The 18,752-nt window shown below is 40.8% G+C and overlaps 1 protein-coding gene across 1 annotated transcript in view; it reads right to left on the reverse strand.

The window, feature by feature from the left end:
• Positions 1-17,638, reverse strand: part of KRAS (KRAS proto-oncogene, GTPase) — a 47,260-nt gene extending 29,622 nt beyond the window's left edge. The window contains exons 1-5 of the mRNA XM_050749980.1: positions 17,453-17,638; positions 11,628-11,750; positions 8,438-8,538; positions 2,248-2,303; positions 743-859 (exon numbers count right to left, since the gene is read on the reverse strand). Coding sequence (XP_050605937.1) covers positions 743-859; positions 2,248-2,303; positions 8,438-8,538; positions 11,628-11,738 — 385 coding nt within the window. The 5' untranslated portion in view covers positions 11,739-11,750; positions 17,453-17,638. The remainder of the gene's footprint in view (positions 1-742; positions 860-2,247; positions 2,304-8,437; positions 8,539-11,627; positions 11,751-17,452) is intronic.
• Positions 17,639-18,752: the final 1,114 nt, after the last annotated feature.

The raw sequence follows: 18,752 nt of genomic DNA on the forward strand, positions 1-18,752 counted from the left end.
TAATGCTCAAGTACTTTAAGTTACTCTTCTGAAAGGTTATTTAAATCCATTATAGAATGATGTGTTCCACACTTTTAGTTTATAAGCCATCAAAGACTGTTGTAGACTGTCAGAATTATAGCAGGGAAGAAACAGGGAATTTAGGGTATGTAAACAGAGGTTGATGAGTTCATTCCCACCTACCCACATCAGTCTCCCTTGTATCATAGAAACACTTATTGAAAATCTAGGTGTCACATTCTGTGTCACACATTATATAGTTTCTGACCTCAAGCAACTAAGGTGAGTGGAAGAGACATGAACATAAATAAATAATTAAAATTAAATGAATGTAACACCATATGCAAGACAAAGTACAATGGTGGCACACAGGAGAGATCAACTTGTATGAATTAAGACGGGAGGGGAGGGACATTCCAAGCAGAAAGGAGCAAAGAGAATGTAAAATACATAGAACAACATGTTGAGGACACAGAACCAAGGAGCTCCATATAACTTTAGCTTAGAACAGCAGTCCCCAACTTTTCTGGCACCAGGGACTGGTTTCGTGGAAGACAATTTTTCCATGGACAAAGTCGGGGTGTTTTCGGGATGAAACTGTCTCGCCTCAGACTATCAGGCATTAGATTCTCTAACAAGTATGCAACCTAGTTCCTTGCACGGGCAGTTCACAACAGGGTTCACGCTCCTATGAGACTCTAATGCCACCAATCTGACAGGAGCCAAGGCAAGTAATGCTCACCCCTCCTTCCGGCTGTGCAGCCCAGTTCCTCACAGGCCACAGGTGGGTACCAGTCCGCAGCCTGCGGTTTGGGGATCCCTGGCTTAGAGGCCTTAGAATAAGCACCAAGAAGTGAAACTGGACAATCAAGCAGAGGCCAGTTTATGGAGGATCACGTGTATCATATTAAGGAGTTTTACACTTTATCCCATACAAAATCACTAAAAGGTTTTTAAAATAGGAAGGGAGATCAGATTCACTATTAGCATTTTTATGACAAATTATAGAAAGGGACAAAATTTTTTGGCCCTTCCCAGACACTGCCTCATCGTACCCACTCAGATGCACCAGTAGCAGCCAAAGGCACCACCTCTGCAGGGATTAAGCCTCAGCGACAACGGGCCCCTCCTCTGAGATTCCAGTTCTGATAACCCCCAAATCTTCCCAGCACTCCCTGAATCTTAGGAGTAGTGGCCATTCTTGATGTTACTGTGTTACTTCAGTGTTTTTTTGCCTTTCAGTCTTCCAACACGTAATTAGTTCTCCATGCTGAAATATCTAGTGTGGTTTCTGCTTTCTGGACTAGACTTTTGACTTCTATAAATGTTAAAAATGGGAGGAAATAGAGAGAAGAAGGGGGGAGAGAAGGAGGAGAGCAGAGACTGGGAGATGATCTAGGAATTATTACAAGAAATGACAAAACTTGAACTAAGGCAGCAACAGCAGTATGGATCGAGGAGATTAAATAGATTGGAGAAATACTCAGGTAAAATTGTTGGTAGGAATGTAAGTAGTACAATCACTGTGGAAAACAACTTGGCAGTTCCTCAGAAAGTCAAAGACAGAGCTACCATATAACCCACCAATTCCACCTTAGATATATACCCGAGAGAACGGAAAATATACGGTCACACAAAGACGTGTACATAAATGTTTATAGTGGCATTATTCAAAATAGCCAAAAAGAGGAAATCACTCAAATGCCCATCAAATGAACAGATAAACAAAATAAGGCATATCCATATAACAGAGTATTATTCAACCAGAGAAAGGAATGATCAAAAAGCAAAAACATAGATGAAACCTGAAAACATCATCCTATGTGGAGGAAGCCAGACACAAAAGGCCATGTACTGTATGATTCTCTTTATATGAAATAATCAGAGTAGGCAAACTCACAGAGACAGAAAAATTAGTGGTTTTTAGAGGCTGGTGGGAGAAGGGATTGGGTAGTGACTGCTAATGGATGTGGGACTTCTTTTGGGGTGATTGTAACATTCTGGAATTAGTAGTAATGACTGCACAACCCATGTGAATATACTAAAAACCACATACACTTGAAAAGGGTGAATTGTATGCTATGTGAATACATTTCAATTTTTTAAAAATAACAGAGTTTACTGACAGGGGATGAGTACAAAGGAGAGAGCGAAGTTGAAAAGATGAGTGATACTGGGCATGTTGAATTCCCTATACTCATGGGTTGTCCTGGTGGGTATGACCTGCAGGCAGCTTGATATACATACGTGTCTGGTGCTCAGGACAGAAGTCCAGGCTAGAGACAGACTTGGGAGTCTTCAATCTATGGACAGCCAAAGAACTTCACTTATTTGTGCTATGGGCTTGGGCAAACTACTTTATCTCACATCTTCTCTAAGCTATTGCTCCTTCAGCTGTGAAAGTAGGTAAAAAATTGCATAAAGGATTTTATACATAGATTAGTATTAAACACCATGAAAATCTCTTTATAAAATGGAAAGTGCTATAAAAAGTTAACTGCATTATTTTATATACTACACGCAGACACAAAAAGTAGGGGCATGCCACTGGCTACTGGGAACTGCTTAGAAACAGTATCTTGTCCTTACAAAATCATTGGGCATCTATAGTTAAAATAATTTTGCAGGCCGGGCGCGGTGGCTCAAGCCTGTAATCCCAGTACTTTGGGAGGCCGAGATGGGTGGATCATGAGGTCAGGAGATTGAGATCATCCTGGCTAACATGGTGAAACCCCGTCTCTACTAAAAAATACAAAAAAACTAGCCGGGCGAGGTGGTGGGCACCTGTAGTCCCAGCTATTCGGGAGGCTGAGGCAGGAGAATGGCGTAAACCCGGGAGGCGGAGGTTGCAGTGAGCTGTGATCCGGCCACTGCACTCCAGCCTGGGTGACAGTGCGAGACTCCATCTCAAAATAATAATAATAATAATAATAATTTTGCAAAACTGGTCACCATATTTCAAAATAAATATTATGGAGCTGGACAAATCAAAGGGAAGGAGAGCTAAAACTGAAGGTTATGAAGGATTTCTGTTTTGATTAGGGAGTGAAGATGTTAAAGAGCTCATTTTCATGGCAGAATTTTCAATTAAAAACTAAGACATTCACTAAAAATAAGGATAAAGAAAACAAAGACTTCTTTACCAAATGCTGGATACTTAAAATTATAAGAATGGTGAACATTAGTTTAGCACTAGAGAGAATTAAATGTGTACTACTCCCAAGAGAAAAAACTAGTTCAAAAATCTGAATGATCTCAAGGAAAATTTATATGACAAACTTTGAAAATAAGCATATAATGAGCATACATATGTAACCTGTTGAAATCACGTGGCATTCCCCCACAAGTGATCACTTGAAGTCTAGGTAAGAATGAGAGGCTGGAATGACCATGGATCCAATCTTAATAATTACAGCTGCCAATATAATGTTCATATTTTATATTATATACCTCTCAGATATTATTTATTTAGCCTTAATAGCAATTTCCTTAATCCAAGACTACGTGTGAATTATCTAATTTATTGAGGCTTGAAAAAGAAGCATGAAATAATCTAATGGTATCTGAAACTTTTCTCTCTCCAAAATGAGTATTTACTTTTCCCCCAGCTCCAACAGTATAAGCTTATGTTAAAAAACTAAAACACTACAAAAAATGAGGGAGTAATTTTGTTTTTAGATGAAATCATTCTCAACACAAGGTGCTGTGACCCAGCTTCACTTACATAATGGACATTCTTGAACGTCAGTGTATTTAAATCTACCTAATCTTTCCAACAACTATGTTACTTATATGTACAAAGATACCATAATTTATTCACCCATTCTCTATTGGTAGACATGAAGATTATTTCCATTTTTTTAAAATCATGAACAACACTGCAATAAACATTCTTATATACATTTTAAACATTTACGCAATTAAATCCTTGGATAAATTCCAAGAAGCTGAATTATCTGGTCAAAGGACATGTAGTTTACATTTTGAAACATATCTCTAGACTGATTCAGTCTGAGGGTCTATACTCCCAGTACAGTGCAAGGCGCACATTTCTCCTTACCCTTCCTAGCAGTTATCATTTTAACCTTAGCCAATATGAAAATACAGAAATGTTATTTATTGTTTGAATTTGTATCATATTCATGAAGTGTCTTTTTATATGTTTATGTTATTTATTTTATTTCTTTTTTTGGTAGATAAGCTATTTATATCTTTAGTACCCCCATCCCTTTTTTCTATTTGTGTGTTTTTTTCTAATTCATATATAAGACAGCTTCCTGTTACATGAACCAAATGGTTTTTCTAGGTTTTCATTTGTCTTCTATCTTTGTTAAAGATAACTTAATTTTTATGCGGCCAGATAGCTTAATTTTTGCCCAAATGTTTGCCTTAATGGTTTAAGAATACTCTGATAACGAGAAAAGATTCTCACTTTTCTCAAGGGAGAAAAATACTTAATCCAAATTCCACAAATAAGGAAACCTAAAGTTAAGTCACTCAATCTATGTTACTTAGATAATACTACAAGATCCATAATTTAAGAACGACATTATCATTTTTATTTCACAAGTGTATAATTTAGCAGTAAAATTTACACAAGGAGAAACAGGGTAGATCCATGGTTCTCACTGTGGGAGAAAGAAGGTGAAGAACAGTTAACTCTTGATTTCTTAAAAACATGCATTTCTGAGCTCTGTGCCTTGAAAAGGGTCTAGAAGCAGTGACACCCCATTGTCACTATATAAACACATTATATAAATGCACCTAAGACCCAGATCTTGATTTCTAAACACCATTCCCCACTAAAAGGAACTAGGGATCCTTAGACAAATGGCTGAATCCAGGGTGGGGACAGGAAAAGAACAAGGTGAACCTGGAATACACAGTGCCAGAAAGCATGAAGAAACTAAAAAACTGAAGGGGACATGTTAAAAGCATACAGAAGCCAGCTTAAAAGGGATTCCATTGGCCATATCAAAACAAATTTGAGCAACAAAATCAGTAATTACAATAACAGACTTCAACACATTAAATTAAAGAGTTCATGAATCCATACTGATACAAATAAAACAAACCAAACAAATAAATAAGGGAAGAGAAGAGAAAAGAGAGAGCCCTTTTTAATGGCAGATGCCAATTAATTAATCGAGAAGTGATGACAGAGTTAGAAGATTACCATTTTGCAACCATTAAGGTAGTAATAATGAGTGGATGCTAAATCCTACTGGATGCAAATATATTGGACAACAGGGCATTTACAGTCTCCAAGTATCTCCCCACAGAGTACTTATTAATTATAAAGCAATTAAAGGCAACTTTGCAGAGAGAAATCTGATAGATATCACCTTAACCAAAAAATCAATGTTACCAATAATGGGACAAACCACCATGACGTGCCTCCTGTTGTGATACAAGGCGGAGGACACGACATCACTATGGAGCATTCCTGCCCAAATTGTTTAACCTAAATCTGATCATGAGGAAACCATCAGACAAACTTAAACTAGAGGACATTCTACAAAACAATTGACCTGAGTTCTTTGTAAAGTATCATTGTCATAAAAGACAAAAGCTGAGAAATGGTTCTAGATTAAAACAGACGGAGACAAGACAACTAATTTTTGATCCTGAATCAGAAAAAAAATAAGTAACTGCTAAAAGGACATTCTTAGAACAACTCACAAAATTTTAATACAGACCATATATGAGACAAAGTATTGTATAACAATGTTGAATTTCCTAAACTTCATCGTTATGTTATAGCTATACAAGAAAATACTGTAGTTATACAAGGAAATATTCCTGTTGTTGGAATAAGGTCAGCCAACTTTTTCTCTAAAGGTAAAAAGTCTATAAAGATCTAAAGATAGTAAATATTTCAGGCTTTTGGTCATTTTGGCTGCAACTACTCAACTGTGCCACTGCAGTGTGAAAGCAGCCATACAGTATGTAAACACACATGCATGGCTGTGCTCCAACAAAATCATATAAAAAAAGACAGCAGGAAGGCAGGAGTGGTTGCTCATGCCTGTAATCTGGCACTCTGGGAGGCCAAGGCGGGAGGATCATGAGGTCAGGAGTTCGAGACCAGCCTGGCCAACACAGTGAAACCCCATCTCTACTAAAAATACAAAAATTGGCCAGGCATGGTGGTGGGCACCTATAGTCCCAGCTACTTGGGAGGCTGAGGCAGGGGAATTGCTTGAACCCAGGAGTCAGAGGTTGCAGTGAGCCGAGACTGCGCCACTACACTCCAGCCTGGGCGACACAGTGAGGCTCTGTCTCAAAAAAAAAAAAAAAAAAAAAAAAGACAGCAGGTAGGATTTGGCCAGCAAGCAGCCCATAGTTTGCAGACCCCTGTCTTAGAAGTTATACCAAGTTTAGTGGTGAAGGGTCACAACACGTGCAATTTAATCTTAAATAGTTCAGCAAAAATAAAGAATATACATTCACATAAGTGTATACCTATATACACAGATGAATAGATCTGTGAAAGCATAGAGAAAGCAACTATGGCAAAATGTTAGTGAATCTAGTTTAAGAGTAACAGCTATTCGCTGTACTATTTTTTTACTACTTTTCTATAGGTTTGAAATTTTTTCAAAATAAAACACTGAAAAAAAGTATCTAAGGTAGTTACTGTGTCCCTCCTTAATTCTTTCAAATATTTTATTTTCACTATTTCTGCTTTTTTTTTTTTTTTTTTGGAGATGGGGTCTCGCTCTGTTGCCCAGGCTGGAGTGCAGTGGCGTGATCTCGGCTCACTGCAGCCTCCACCTCCCGGGTTCCAACCATTCTCCTGTTTCAGTCTCCTGGGTAGCTGGGATTAGAGGCATGCGCCACCACACCCAACTACTTTTTGTATTTTTAGTAGAGACAGGGTTTCACCACGTTGGCCAGGGTAGTCTCGAACTCCTGACCTCGTGATCTGCCCGCCTCAGCCTCCCAAAGTGCTAAGATTACAGGCATGAGCCACCACACCTAGCTTATTTCTACTAATTTATATGGTAAGATCCCAATAATTTAACTCTTCCATAACGTACACATTATGAAATAATAATGGTTAACAGACGCAAGAAATGTAATATTCTTAAGTATAAAACCTCTAAATTAAGTCATACATAATTAGCATGATTGCCTAGAAACATTGCTCTTCAAAATAAAGTTGGCCATCCATATCCACGGGTACCCCATCTATGAATTCAACCAAGATATCTGAGGATAGAAGATATCTGAGGAAAAAAATTCATGAAGTTCCCAAAAGTAAAACTTGAATTTGCCATGTACTGCCTACTATGTTGAACCCACACAAATGAACTAATGTGAGGCATTGTAATAGGTATTATAAGAAATCTAGAGATACCTAAAACTAATAAGCTCCATGAAGGCAGGAATCTGGTCTGTCTTAGGCCTCAGTGTATGCCTAATCCATAAGAAGACTGCATGGTACAAAGTGGCAGTGAAGAACATTTCTGGGATTAAGGAATTAGCTGTATTGTTAAAACCAGAATCTTAGGAGATTCCAAACCATAAAATCATTTTTTCCTTTCACTTATTTCCATTACCCACTTCCATTTGTATGTTTATAAAGCTTTGGATTTATAAAAACCCAAGGTATAAAAAACCATGACCAGTAAAGTTTTATATTCAGGTCTAAATAAATACTTATTCTTAATTTGACCTAAATATAGTACCTAACTAATACACATGGTAATGTTTATATTAATATTAGCAGAAAGTACAACTGATACTTTAAGTTTTTTAAAATCAATCATATAAAATAAGACTTTTAAATAAAACAGATATATTTATAAATTGATGACACCCATAGTTTAAATAGGGAAACTACCCAAACTTAGGATTTCATTGTTACTTGTTATAAAGCAAAGAATTTGACCAGTAGAGGGCACTCACAAAAGTGGGGAGAGCTTCACAGCCTTGAAGAGAAGTGACATAAAATTGCTGTGTGTGTCTGATTTTAAAAACAGAATGTTTTAATAGAACACTGGAGTAAGCTAACATATTATTAATTTACAAAAGGTAAAGTTTAAATCTTTGTTATGCTTGAAAATCTGACATAAACCTTATGTCAGGGACATGAATTTGACAATTTAAAGGATGTTTAAAGCTACAGTTTAACATAGCAAGGTTTGGACCTTAACACTATTGAGGTTTGGGGTCAGATAACTCTGTTGTGGGGGCTTTCCTGTGCACTGCAGGAAGTTTAATACTAGGTTGGTGCAAAGGTAATTGCAGCTTTGCCATTAAAAGTAATAGCATCTACTCAATACATGCCAGTAGCAGCCCTCTCTCCCCAAGTTGTGGCAACCAAAAATGTCTCCAGATGTTGCCAAATGTCCTCTGGAGGGCAGTCACCCAACCATCCCTCACTGATGACTACAGATATATGTATAAACTCAAAAGAATAACAGCTTACAAATCACATAAGGCTTTTCTTATACCACTCTTCAGTGTCAGTTTAATTTTACAAATTTTCTCCCTATAATCTACATACTTCATTCGTAGGTAAAATGAATTCTATAATGAACATGGAAAAACAAAAGAAACTGAAAACTGATAAACCTTGGTAAATAAATACTCTACAGCTCAGAACACTAAAGATGAAACAAACCAATCCAATTATTAATCTGGTGTTCCTTACTGAATAGGAAACTGTTCCATCAAAGAAGCGCATAATACTTGAATTGAATTATAAGCGCCACAATAAAAGCATGCAGATGTCAAACAATTAGAGCCTGGGAAAAAATACATCTTGCTATATTTATTCTCACTAGCATATTATATACAGTAGATACTTAATATATACTTGGTAAGTGATCAACTAATCATTCTGATCTCTGTAACTACCTACATTTTTTTAAAATGAGACTCTTCCTGTTCCACCCAATTTTACCTTAGAAAAAAAATTTCAGGGTTTTCATAGTAAGACAGCCTCAAATACAAACGTACTCCATCTATGTGTCATGCCTGAATGATTTTACATCGTATCTCTGCCACTAAGTTGCCATTAGATAGTAGGCTAAGTTCAAATTTTGATATACTGACAAATCTGAATTAGTCTCCATAAGTAAATATTTTCTTAACTTGAAAAACAGCTGATTCTCAGTTTTAAAAAGTTACACAAGAGTATAGTGGAAATTTAACTTAGTCTCAGAGAATTTAAATTCAAATCCCACCACTCATTAGCTACGTATCCTTAGGTGAGTTACCACCTCTCAGATACATTATTGAAAGAAACAATAGCCACCCTCCTCACTACCTCTTAGTGTAAATTTTGCAAAACCTAAGTCACCAAAAAATATAGTATTATTTGATTTAAATTTTTAAAAAATGCATTTCCATCTTAAATGTAGAAAAACTGCTAATAATTCCAAAATGTGCAGTCATATCCTTTCTAATTTTCTCTCTGACCCACACTGATTGGTGAATACCAATCAAAACCTACAATGGCAGTGAAATCCCCATATCCTCCTAAATTTTTAACTTTTTACAATAACATGGAGTCAGCATTTCCATTCAGCCAACTATTAAACTACTAAGTTCTCTTGCCTCTCCTACAGTTTACACCAAGAATTTAATGTAATACGTCAGTTCCCTCAGAGACTCACTGTAACTTGGGAGATAACAGATAATCTCAGATACCTTTTCCCAGGTGACTAAACTACGTCAGGGACCGTCAGTTTCAAAGTTCACAGGTAATCAATGCTTCCCACAGTCAAGTCTTCTGGTTTGGCAGAAATCATAATCAGAGTTATAGGTTTAAGTTTATAAACTTTTTCAACCTTCCCCACAAATAAAGTCTTAACTGTTAGCTTTGTTTCTTCAAGATTTATATTGCATTTTAACAATCGTTAGCAAAAGGTGTCCTAACCCACTTTATCATATTCATGACGTCATGCTATATATACACTCATATAGCATTCATGACCTCTGATTGGAAACAAAGTGTAATGGAATTTCTCAGATTTTCAGGAAAGACGGACAGCATTTCCAGTAAAACTACCTTCCAAAATCCCAGGAAAACTTTCATGCATAAAGTGAATTCTATTAAAACTTCCTTTTACATCTGATTTAAATAGTAGAGTCTGCCAAGTAACCCTGAATTTGCAATACAGATTGAAATGGGTGCACTATTCAAACCTCCTCAAAGAAACAAACAAAACTGTAGTATACATTGAATTAACTTGTCAAAAGTAAATATACAGAGACTACTGCATAGGCAGTCTACTTCAATTAGACTGTTCCCCTTTACTGTTGTAAAGTCTCAGAATTGGAAGCCAAATAAAGTTGTTTCTATGTTTAAATCAAATCTTTGCAAATAGGCATTATTTCTTCACTTTTTTATAGTACCAAAAATAAGTGACATTTCCCTATGATTAGTTATCTAATCAATTCTCCAGGTTCTAAACTGCATACACATCTTCCCAAGGCCACCAATGCCCTCAGAACTTGCCCCAGTGCAAACTGTTTCTTCAAGACATTACACAGTACAGTACCTTAATAGGGCACTTTGACCTGTTCTAGATTTCACAGCTTGGGACTTCAAGAAAGTTCTCAGAAATTTTTCAGAGCCAATTTTTTTAAACTAGTACATCAGATGTAGAATAAATGCTAAAGGATTAGGACTGCTTAATCAAGGGTAAAGAAGCCTCAGAAATAATCTTACAATATAGGGCTATTTCAAAGACAAGGTGATATGCTTATTTTCCATCTCCACTGATGTTAAATTTAACATGAAGATTCAAATTACGTGTGAAATATGCTAATAAGTATGTTCTGAAAATGAGTTAACAAGGACAGTTGGGGAATGTCCCCTCCTGCAGGTCTCTGAGATTAAATAAATCCTCATCTGCTTGGGATGGAAGGGAATTCTACTACCTGACCTCTCAAGGTCTCTTACAGGTCTTTACTTATTCTGCTGCTGGCCTTTACTTTGGTTACTTTTCATTAAACTAAAAAAGCTGAAAATAATCCTCAAAACATAATAATTTAAATTTAGTCAAGGAATTTTTTTTTTAATTCTAGCATTTCCTTGAGTAAATTTAAAAATGACAACAAAGCAAACGTAAAGTTGGTAATAGCATCTTTATATAAATCACACCTTAGGCAAAGAATTCATTTTTTAAAATTTATCAGGTAGTCGTAGGTTCTCTAATGTTGAGAAGATAGGAAAATACTGCTAATGAAGTTTAAAAAAATCAACCATCAAACAATTACATTTCACTAGTACAATTAAATCTAACCTTTACATATGATGTCATAATACCAAGAAACCCATAAAAATAAAAGTTACATTAAAAAGATTGCCTTTCAGGTACAGATAGGATACAAATTTCTACCCTCTCACAAAACGCTGAAATATACTTCCAAGCAAAATGCACAGAGAGTGAACATCATGGACCCTGACATACTCCCAAGGAAAGGAAAGCTCTCATATTAATGGTTACATATAACTTGAAACCCAAGGTACATTTCAGAAAACTTAAAGTAACTTTCAGTATAATTATCTTGTAATAAATACTCATGAAAATGGTCAGAGAAACCTTTATTTGTACCAAAGAATGGTCCTGCACCAGTAATACGCATAATATTAAAACAAGATTTACCTCTATTGTTGGATCATATTCGTCCACAAAATGATTCTGAATTAGCTGTATCGTCAAGGCACTCTTGCCTACGCCACCAGCTCCAACTACCACAAGTTTATATTCAGTCATTTTTCAGCAGGCCTTATAATAAAAATAATGAAAATGTGACTAAATTAGAACATGTCACACATGAGGTTAATACACTATCAAATACTCCATCAGTACCTTTTAATACAAACTCACCTTTATATGAAAAGTTATTTCAAAATACCTTACAAAATTCAATCATGAAAATTCCAGTTGACTACAGATGTGTATTGTAATGAACTGTACTTCATTTACAAACTCCTCCATCAACGTTTAAGAAAAATACCTAACTGCTGCATAGATAGTTCTTTTATCTTTAAATTCAAGTTGTTGTATCTAAACAGCCACACTGCTGTTCTGCAGCAGCTAAAGGCTCTCAAAGGATCATGACTTCACTCATGCAAGTGTCTAGAACAGTCCTCTACACCCTGTAGACACACCCTCACAAAAGTTGCTGACAGCTATCTCCACTCCTATTGTTAGTTCTCCAAGTGAACCCCCACCTCTAAGAGTTAGAAGTCACTATGCAACAGCTACAGAAAAACTTTTAAAGCATCATGGCAGTAACTCTCTTGGATAAGTATTAACAGTAAGAATCAGATGAGGGTTGGGAGAATGAGTATCAAAGTTGGATTGTGTCATGGGGAAATAAAAATTTAAACACTAAGGCAGAAGAACAATATTTGATGACATTTTAATGTGTGAAATATCTCTGGGGAAAATAGAAGTCGGAGGTTGCAGTGAGCTGAGATCGCACCACTGCACTCCATTCTGGTGACAGAGCAAGACTTCGTCTCAAAAAAAAAAAAAAAAAAAAATCTCTGGGGAAAATAAAGGTAAAAACTAAGAGAACTCCAAATTAACTATTCAGTCCAGGTGATGTGATCATCAATCACAATACATAATCCTGTATCACTGCTGCACACAAAAAGATAAAGATTAGAAAGCCAGGTGCAGTGGCTCATGCCTGTAATCCCAGCACTTTCGGAGGCCACGGCAGGTGGATCACCTGAGGCCAGGAGTTCAACACCAGCCTGGCCAATATGGTGAAACCCCATCTCTACCAAAAATACAAAAATTAGTCAGGCGTGGTGGCGCTCTCCTGTAGTCCCAGCTACTCAGGAGGCTGAGGAAGGAGAATCGCTTGAACCCGGGAGGCGGAGGTTGCAGTTAGCTGAGATGGAGCCACTGCACTCCAGACTGGGTGACAGAGTAAGACTCTCTGCCTCAAAACAAACAAACAAAAAGATTAGAGATAAACACTGTTTTTAGTAAAACAGTTGTTAAGAGATGCAAGTGAATATGTCTCAGTAATCCACATGACTGTTACTCTTTGCTTTTCCTACACTGTCTCCCCACAGGTGCATGAATACTGACAACTTGTATAACAAGCACCACACAGAAAATAAAACATAGTTTCTAGTCAGTTGTTTCAAATTTTTTGAAATAATATGAATGTTTAATTTCATCTCCTTTCCCTCATGTAACACATAATTACAAATAAGGAGAGAAATGCAGGAAAAAACGGGAGTAAATGCACAATTATTTATTATGGATGAGTAGCTCCATATAATGAATGTGCATGTATTGTAGATAAACACTAAATAGGCCGGGCGTGGCGTCTCACGCCTGTAATCCCAGTACTTTGGGAGGCTGAGGTGGGTGGATCACAAAGTCAGGAGATCAAGACCATCCTGGCTAACACAGTGAAATGCCGTCTCTACTAAAAACACAAAAAAATCAGCCAGGCGTGGTGGCGGGCGCCTGTAGTCTCAGCTACTCGGGAGGTTGAGGCAGGAGAACGGTGTGAACTCAGGAGGCAGAGCTTGCAGTGAGCCAAGATCACGCCACTGCACTCCAGCCTGGGCGACACAGCAAGACTCCGTCTCAAAAAAAGAAAAAAGAAAAAAACCACTAAATATACACCGTATCCTATTTACTGAAAACCAAAAATAATAATTTGGTTTTCCAAATGATAACATACTAACCTTACTCCTAAGCCCTGCCTCAAAAAGCACCACAGGCTAGAAAAATTGTGTCACACACAGTCACAGTATAGTTCCCCGCCTTACTCTGTTCTACCTAGACTTACTGGCTGCTTGTCTAGGGTCAGTTAACAACCACTACAAACATATATCTTATCCTATTTGCCTCCATGCTTTATTTCAAATGTAGGCCAAAGCAATTAGGAATGGATGAGGAGAATTACACTAAAATGTATCCTCTAGCTCTCTGCCTATCCCAACCTCCCCCCAACCAGTTTGCATAGCATAAAACAGTTCTCAAAAGGTGGTCTAGGAACCCCTCAGGTTACTAAGACTTTTCTGGTATGCAAGAGGTCAAAACTGTTTTCATAGTAACATTAAGATGTCCTTTACCCTTTTCACTCCCATTCATTCACAAGTTTTCCAGATGTGTGATAATAATAGATTGAATGCAGATGCAGATATAAGAATCCATGTCTTCTATTAAGCCACATCATTAAAGAGATTTACCAAAGTGTGAAACGACACCACTCTTCTAAGTTTTGGTTTTGTTTTGGAAAATAGTTATTTTTCATAAAATATTTTATTCATGTTACTAAGTAATGGGCTTATTATTTCTATTTTTAAATGAATTAATACATTTTTAAAAAATTGTTTTAATTTCCAATATGATAAATATTAATAAACCCCACACAAATCAAAGGTTTTTTTAATTCTCAATTTTTTTTTCTTTTTTTTTTTTTTTTTTTTTTTGAGACGGAGTCTCGCGCTGTCACCCAGGCTGGAGTGCAGTGGCCGGATCTCAGCTCACTGCAAGCTCCGCCTCCCAGGTTCACGCCATTCTCCTGCCTCCGCCTCCCGAGTAGCTGGGACTACAGGCGTCCGCCACCTCGGCCGGCTAGTTTTTTGTATTTTTTAGTAGAGACGGGGTTTCACCGTGTTAACCAGGATGGTCTCGATCTCCTGACCTCGTGATCCGCCTGTCTCGGCCTCCCAAAGTGTTGGGATTACAGGCTTGAGCCACCGCGCCCGGCCTTTTTTTTTCTTTATAACAAGGTCTCACTACGTTGAGCACGCTGGTCTCCAACTCCTGGCCTCAAGCGATCCTCTTGCCTCAGGGATTACAAGCAAGAGCCAATTTGCCCGGCCCCTTCAATAATTAATTTCTAAGAGTGTAGGCCCGGTATGGCGGCTCACGCCTGTAATCCCAACACTTTGGCAGGTTTAGGCGGGCGGATCACCTGAGGTCAGGAGGCCGAGACCAGCCTGGCCAACATGGTGAAATCCCGTATCTAAAAACACAAAAATTAGCCCGGTGACGGGAGCCTGTAATCCCGGCTACACGGGAGGCTGAGGCGGGAGAATCGCTTGAGCCTGGGAGTCGGAGGTGGTAGTGAGCCGAGATAGCGCCACTGCATTCTGGCCTGGGTGACAGAGTGAGATTCACTCTCTCAAAAAAAAGAAAGAGCGTAGACGGGTCCTTAAGGCCAAAAAGTTTACCAGCCTAGTAAATACTGTGGACAGACACTGGATTAGAGTTTGTGTATATGTACGAATTCACAGCCACATATATCTTCTGGTTTACTTGTTTATGCGGTGGTTGTTTCCAGAAAAAAAAAAAAAAATTCTTTGAATGAGATTTTTAAAACCAAGTCACATTTAAATCCACTAGAGAGAACTGGGCTCCAAAGTAGTCTTATCAAATGAAGATCATGGGCTGGGAGGAGCTCCCTTACTCACAGTTAGAAAAGCTAATAAGGAGTGGACTGGACTCAAATCCAACAATTTTGTTATGGAAGAAAATTCATTTTTATTTGTCATAAAACGGAATTACCATCCACCATCTCTTAAAAGCAAGTACACTGTGTATGGCTACAGTCTCAAAGTAAACTAATGTTAGCAACCATATTTGATATCTGTAGTCTATCACATGTAGGAGTCAGCATTTTGGACCTTAGCCACTTCAGTGACACCAGTTATATGGTTAATCCTGAGCTGATAATTACAAATAGACCTTTCCCCTTTATCACTTAGTTTTTAAATGCTATTATAAACATAACGTATATATTGTATAACAATTAGAAAACCTTTCTGTTTTGATAGAGCTCAAGATTTAAGAAGGCTTAGACTTCAGCTAGAAGATGCATAAGGCACTTTGGGAGGCCGAGGTGGGCGGATCACGAGGTCAGGAGTTCGAGACCAGCCTGGACAATATGGTGACACCCCTGTCTCTATGAAAAATACAAAAAATTAGCCGGGCATGGTGGCAGACACCTATAAACCCAGTTATTCGGGAGGCTGAAGCAGGAGGATTGCTTGAACCCAGGAGGCGAAGGTGGCAGTGAGCCGAGACGGCGCCACTGCACTCCAGCCTGGGCAACAGAGCAGATGGAGACCATCCTGGCCAACATGGTGAAACCCCTTCTCAACTAAAAATACAAAAATTAGTTGGGCACGGTGGCGGGCGCCTGTAGTCCCAGCTACTCAGGAGGCTGAGGCAGGAGAATCGCTTGAACCCTGGAGGCAGAGGTTTCAGTGAGCCGAGACCACGCCACTGCACTCCAGCCTGGGCGACAGAGCGAGGCTCCATCTCAAAAAAATAAAAAATAAAAAAGGAGATGCACATGTTTAAGTCTATTTCAGGCGGTTAGCTGGTGGATTGCTACAATTCCTCTGTAAGTTTAAAAAATCATGTAAAAAAAAATCACGTTAAGTGCTGTTTTGGAGTACTGTAATAACTCGTGAGATGTAGAACACATCTGCAAAATGAGGATATTATAGAAGAAATAAGGGATGAGAGTAATACATAAGAAATAAGGGGAAGGACAAGAACAGGTAAATTAAACTTCAAGTACTATTTTTGCTATTGCTGTCTACACTCAACTAGCAAGAAAAAAGCCTTGCTTCTGCTCTGCGGGTTTTCTTCGGGGTTTAACTTGACCAAGCAAAACAGACCTTCTGGGATTAACTTTTTCCTTTTCACTGTAGGTCACAGGTTCTACGTGTAGGGTGTTGGCCACCTGTTCTTCCACCATCTCTACCTCCACCTCCTCCTTTGTGGCCACAGCAATGTCACAGCCCATACATGGGGGAGGGGAGCAGTCAGGAACTCGGAGGCAGATGCATTTTTTTCCAAACACAATAACCTCCAACAGTGGTCTCTAAGCACTTTCCTACGCTCTTCCAAAACGTGACCTCGCCTCTTACTCACACATCCCCTACACACGGAAAAGGACCACTATCCGTCCATCCTGCGCTCGAGGGAGAAGTTTGTACCTTCGTCCTAGAGATGCCAAATGCAGCAGGGAAGGCTGGACCGAGGCAGCCGAGTGCTGGGAAGGGAGGCAAGAGGTGCGGGAGCGGGGAGAGGGGGAGGGGAGGCCGGGGCGCAGCGGGAGTAACCTCCACCGCACCCCACCGCCCCGAGGGGCAGCCGGCCCGGCCCGAGTTTCTCCCCAGCAGCCTCCAGCCGCGGCTCTCGGGGAGGAGGAAGGAAGGGGTTCCCCGTCCAGGAAGCAGCACAAGCGGCGACCGCCTCCAGCCTCACCCTCCTCAGCCCCGCACCGCCCATTCCTCACTCCCCGCGCCGCCGCGTCCGCGCGCCTCCCCTTGCAGAGCCCCCTCACCCCGCCCGCCCCGGCCCCGCGCCCGCGCCCCCCGCCCGCCCCTCCCGGGACCCCTAATTCATTCACTCGCCGCCGGCCCCGCCCGGCGCCGGCAAAGAGGGTCGGGACCCGGGCAGGGGCCCAGGAGGGGTGGTCCGCCTCGTACCTCTCTCCCGCACCTGGGAGCCGCTGAGCCTCTGGCCCCGCCGCCGCCTTCAGTGCCTGCGCCGCGCTCGCTCCCAGTCCGAAATGGCGGGGGCCGGGAGTACTGGCCGAGCCGCCGCCACCGTCGCCGCCGCCACTGCCGCCGCCGCTGCTGCCTCCGCCGCCGCGGCCGCCGCCTAGGAAAATCGAGCTCCGAGCACACCGATGAGTTCGGGGCCGGGCGGCCGCAGAGGGCAGAGCTATCGATGCGTTCCGCGCTCGATTCCTCTTCAGACGGGCGTACGAGAGGGAGCGGCTGAGGGCGGTGTGGGAAGAGGGAAGAGGGGGAGGCCGCGAGCGCCGGCGGGGAGAAGGAGGGGGCCGGGCCGGGCCCGCGGGGGAGGAGCGGGGGCCGGGCCGGCGGAGGAAGGGGTGGCTGGGGCGGTCTAGGGTGGGGAGCCGGGCCGGCTGGAGAGCGGGTCTGGGCGGCGCCTTGGCGGGAGGAGGGACTGCCGGACCCACGCGGCTGCCCGCCCCCTGCCTCGCCGCAAGGCGGTCCCCGCAGCCGCGGATTCTGACCCTGAGCGGGACCCGACCGCGGAGGGCTGTGCGGACGCCACCGGGGAGACGCCGCGAGCGGCCACGCCACGAGCGGCCCGGCTGACCGGTCTCCACAGAGAAGCTGCGAAGAGCGCCCCGCCGCCCTCGGGGTCGGCCTATACTGGCGCGCATCCATTTACTATCATTGACTGCATGTAAATAAACAAGCAGTCACCAAAAGTGGGAGGCGACTTCGGGTACTTAGGGAGACCCGGCGGACGATTTCCCACACCAGGGCTTTCCGATCGCCGCCCCGATTATTATCAGCCTCAGCACTCGGGCTGCGAATTTAGCCCCAGGCCCAAACAAACGCGACAGACCCTTTCAGCGCTAATCTCGGGTAGGAGGTTTGTGATATTTTGCTATCTTTCTTGATATTTTGAACCCATCACAAGGTCTCTAAACAGGGACTTCGCATATACCCATGGCCCCTGAAATCACAAACAAAAGACAACTGTTGTTAAGTAGAGGTGCCCTCGCTAGTTTAGACCTGAGGAGAGTCATTCAAACATTAATTAGAAGACAGATTAATCAGTTAACGTTTGTAGAGTTAAGATATTAAACAATGGGGCAATTAAACATGCTAGCATACCCGGAGTCTGTGTTGATAAACTACCTAGAAAGGTACGTTGGGAGAGACTTGAGGATTGAGGGGTGGAAAACCAACGCCTGTGTGTGATAGGATCGCCCCTCCTCCGAGACTCTACTTTCAGTTCCATTTC

The sequence above is a fragment of the Macaca thibetana genome, chromosome 11, assembly GCF_024542745.1.
Source record: "Macaca thibetana thibetana isolate TM-01 chromosome 11, ASM2454274v1, whole genome shotgun sequence".
In the NCBI taxonomy this organism is placed as follows: domain Eukaryota; kingdom Metazoa; phylum Chordata; class Mammalia; order Primates; family Cercopithecidae; genus Macaca; species Macaca thibetana.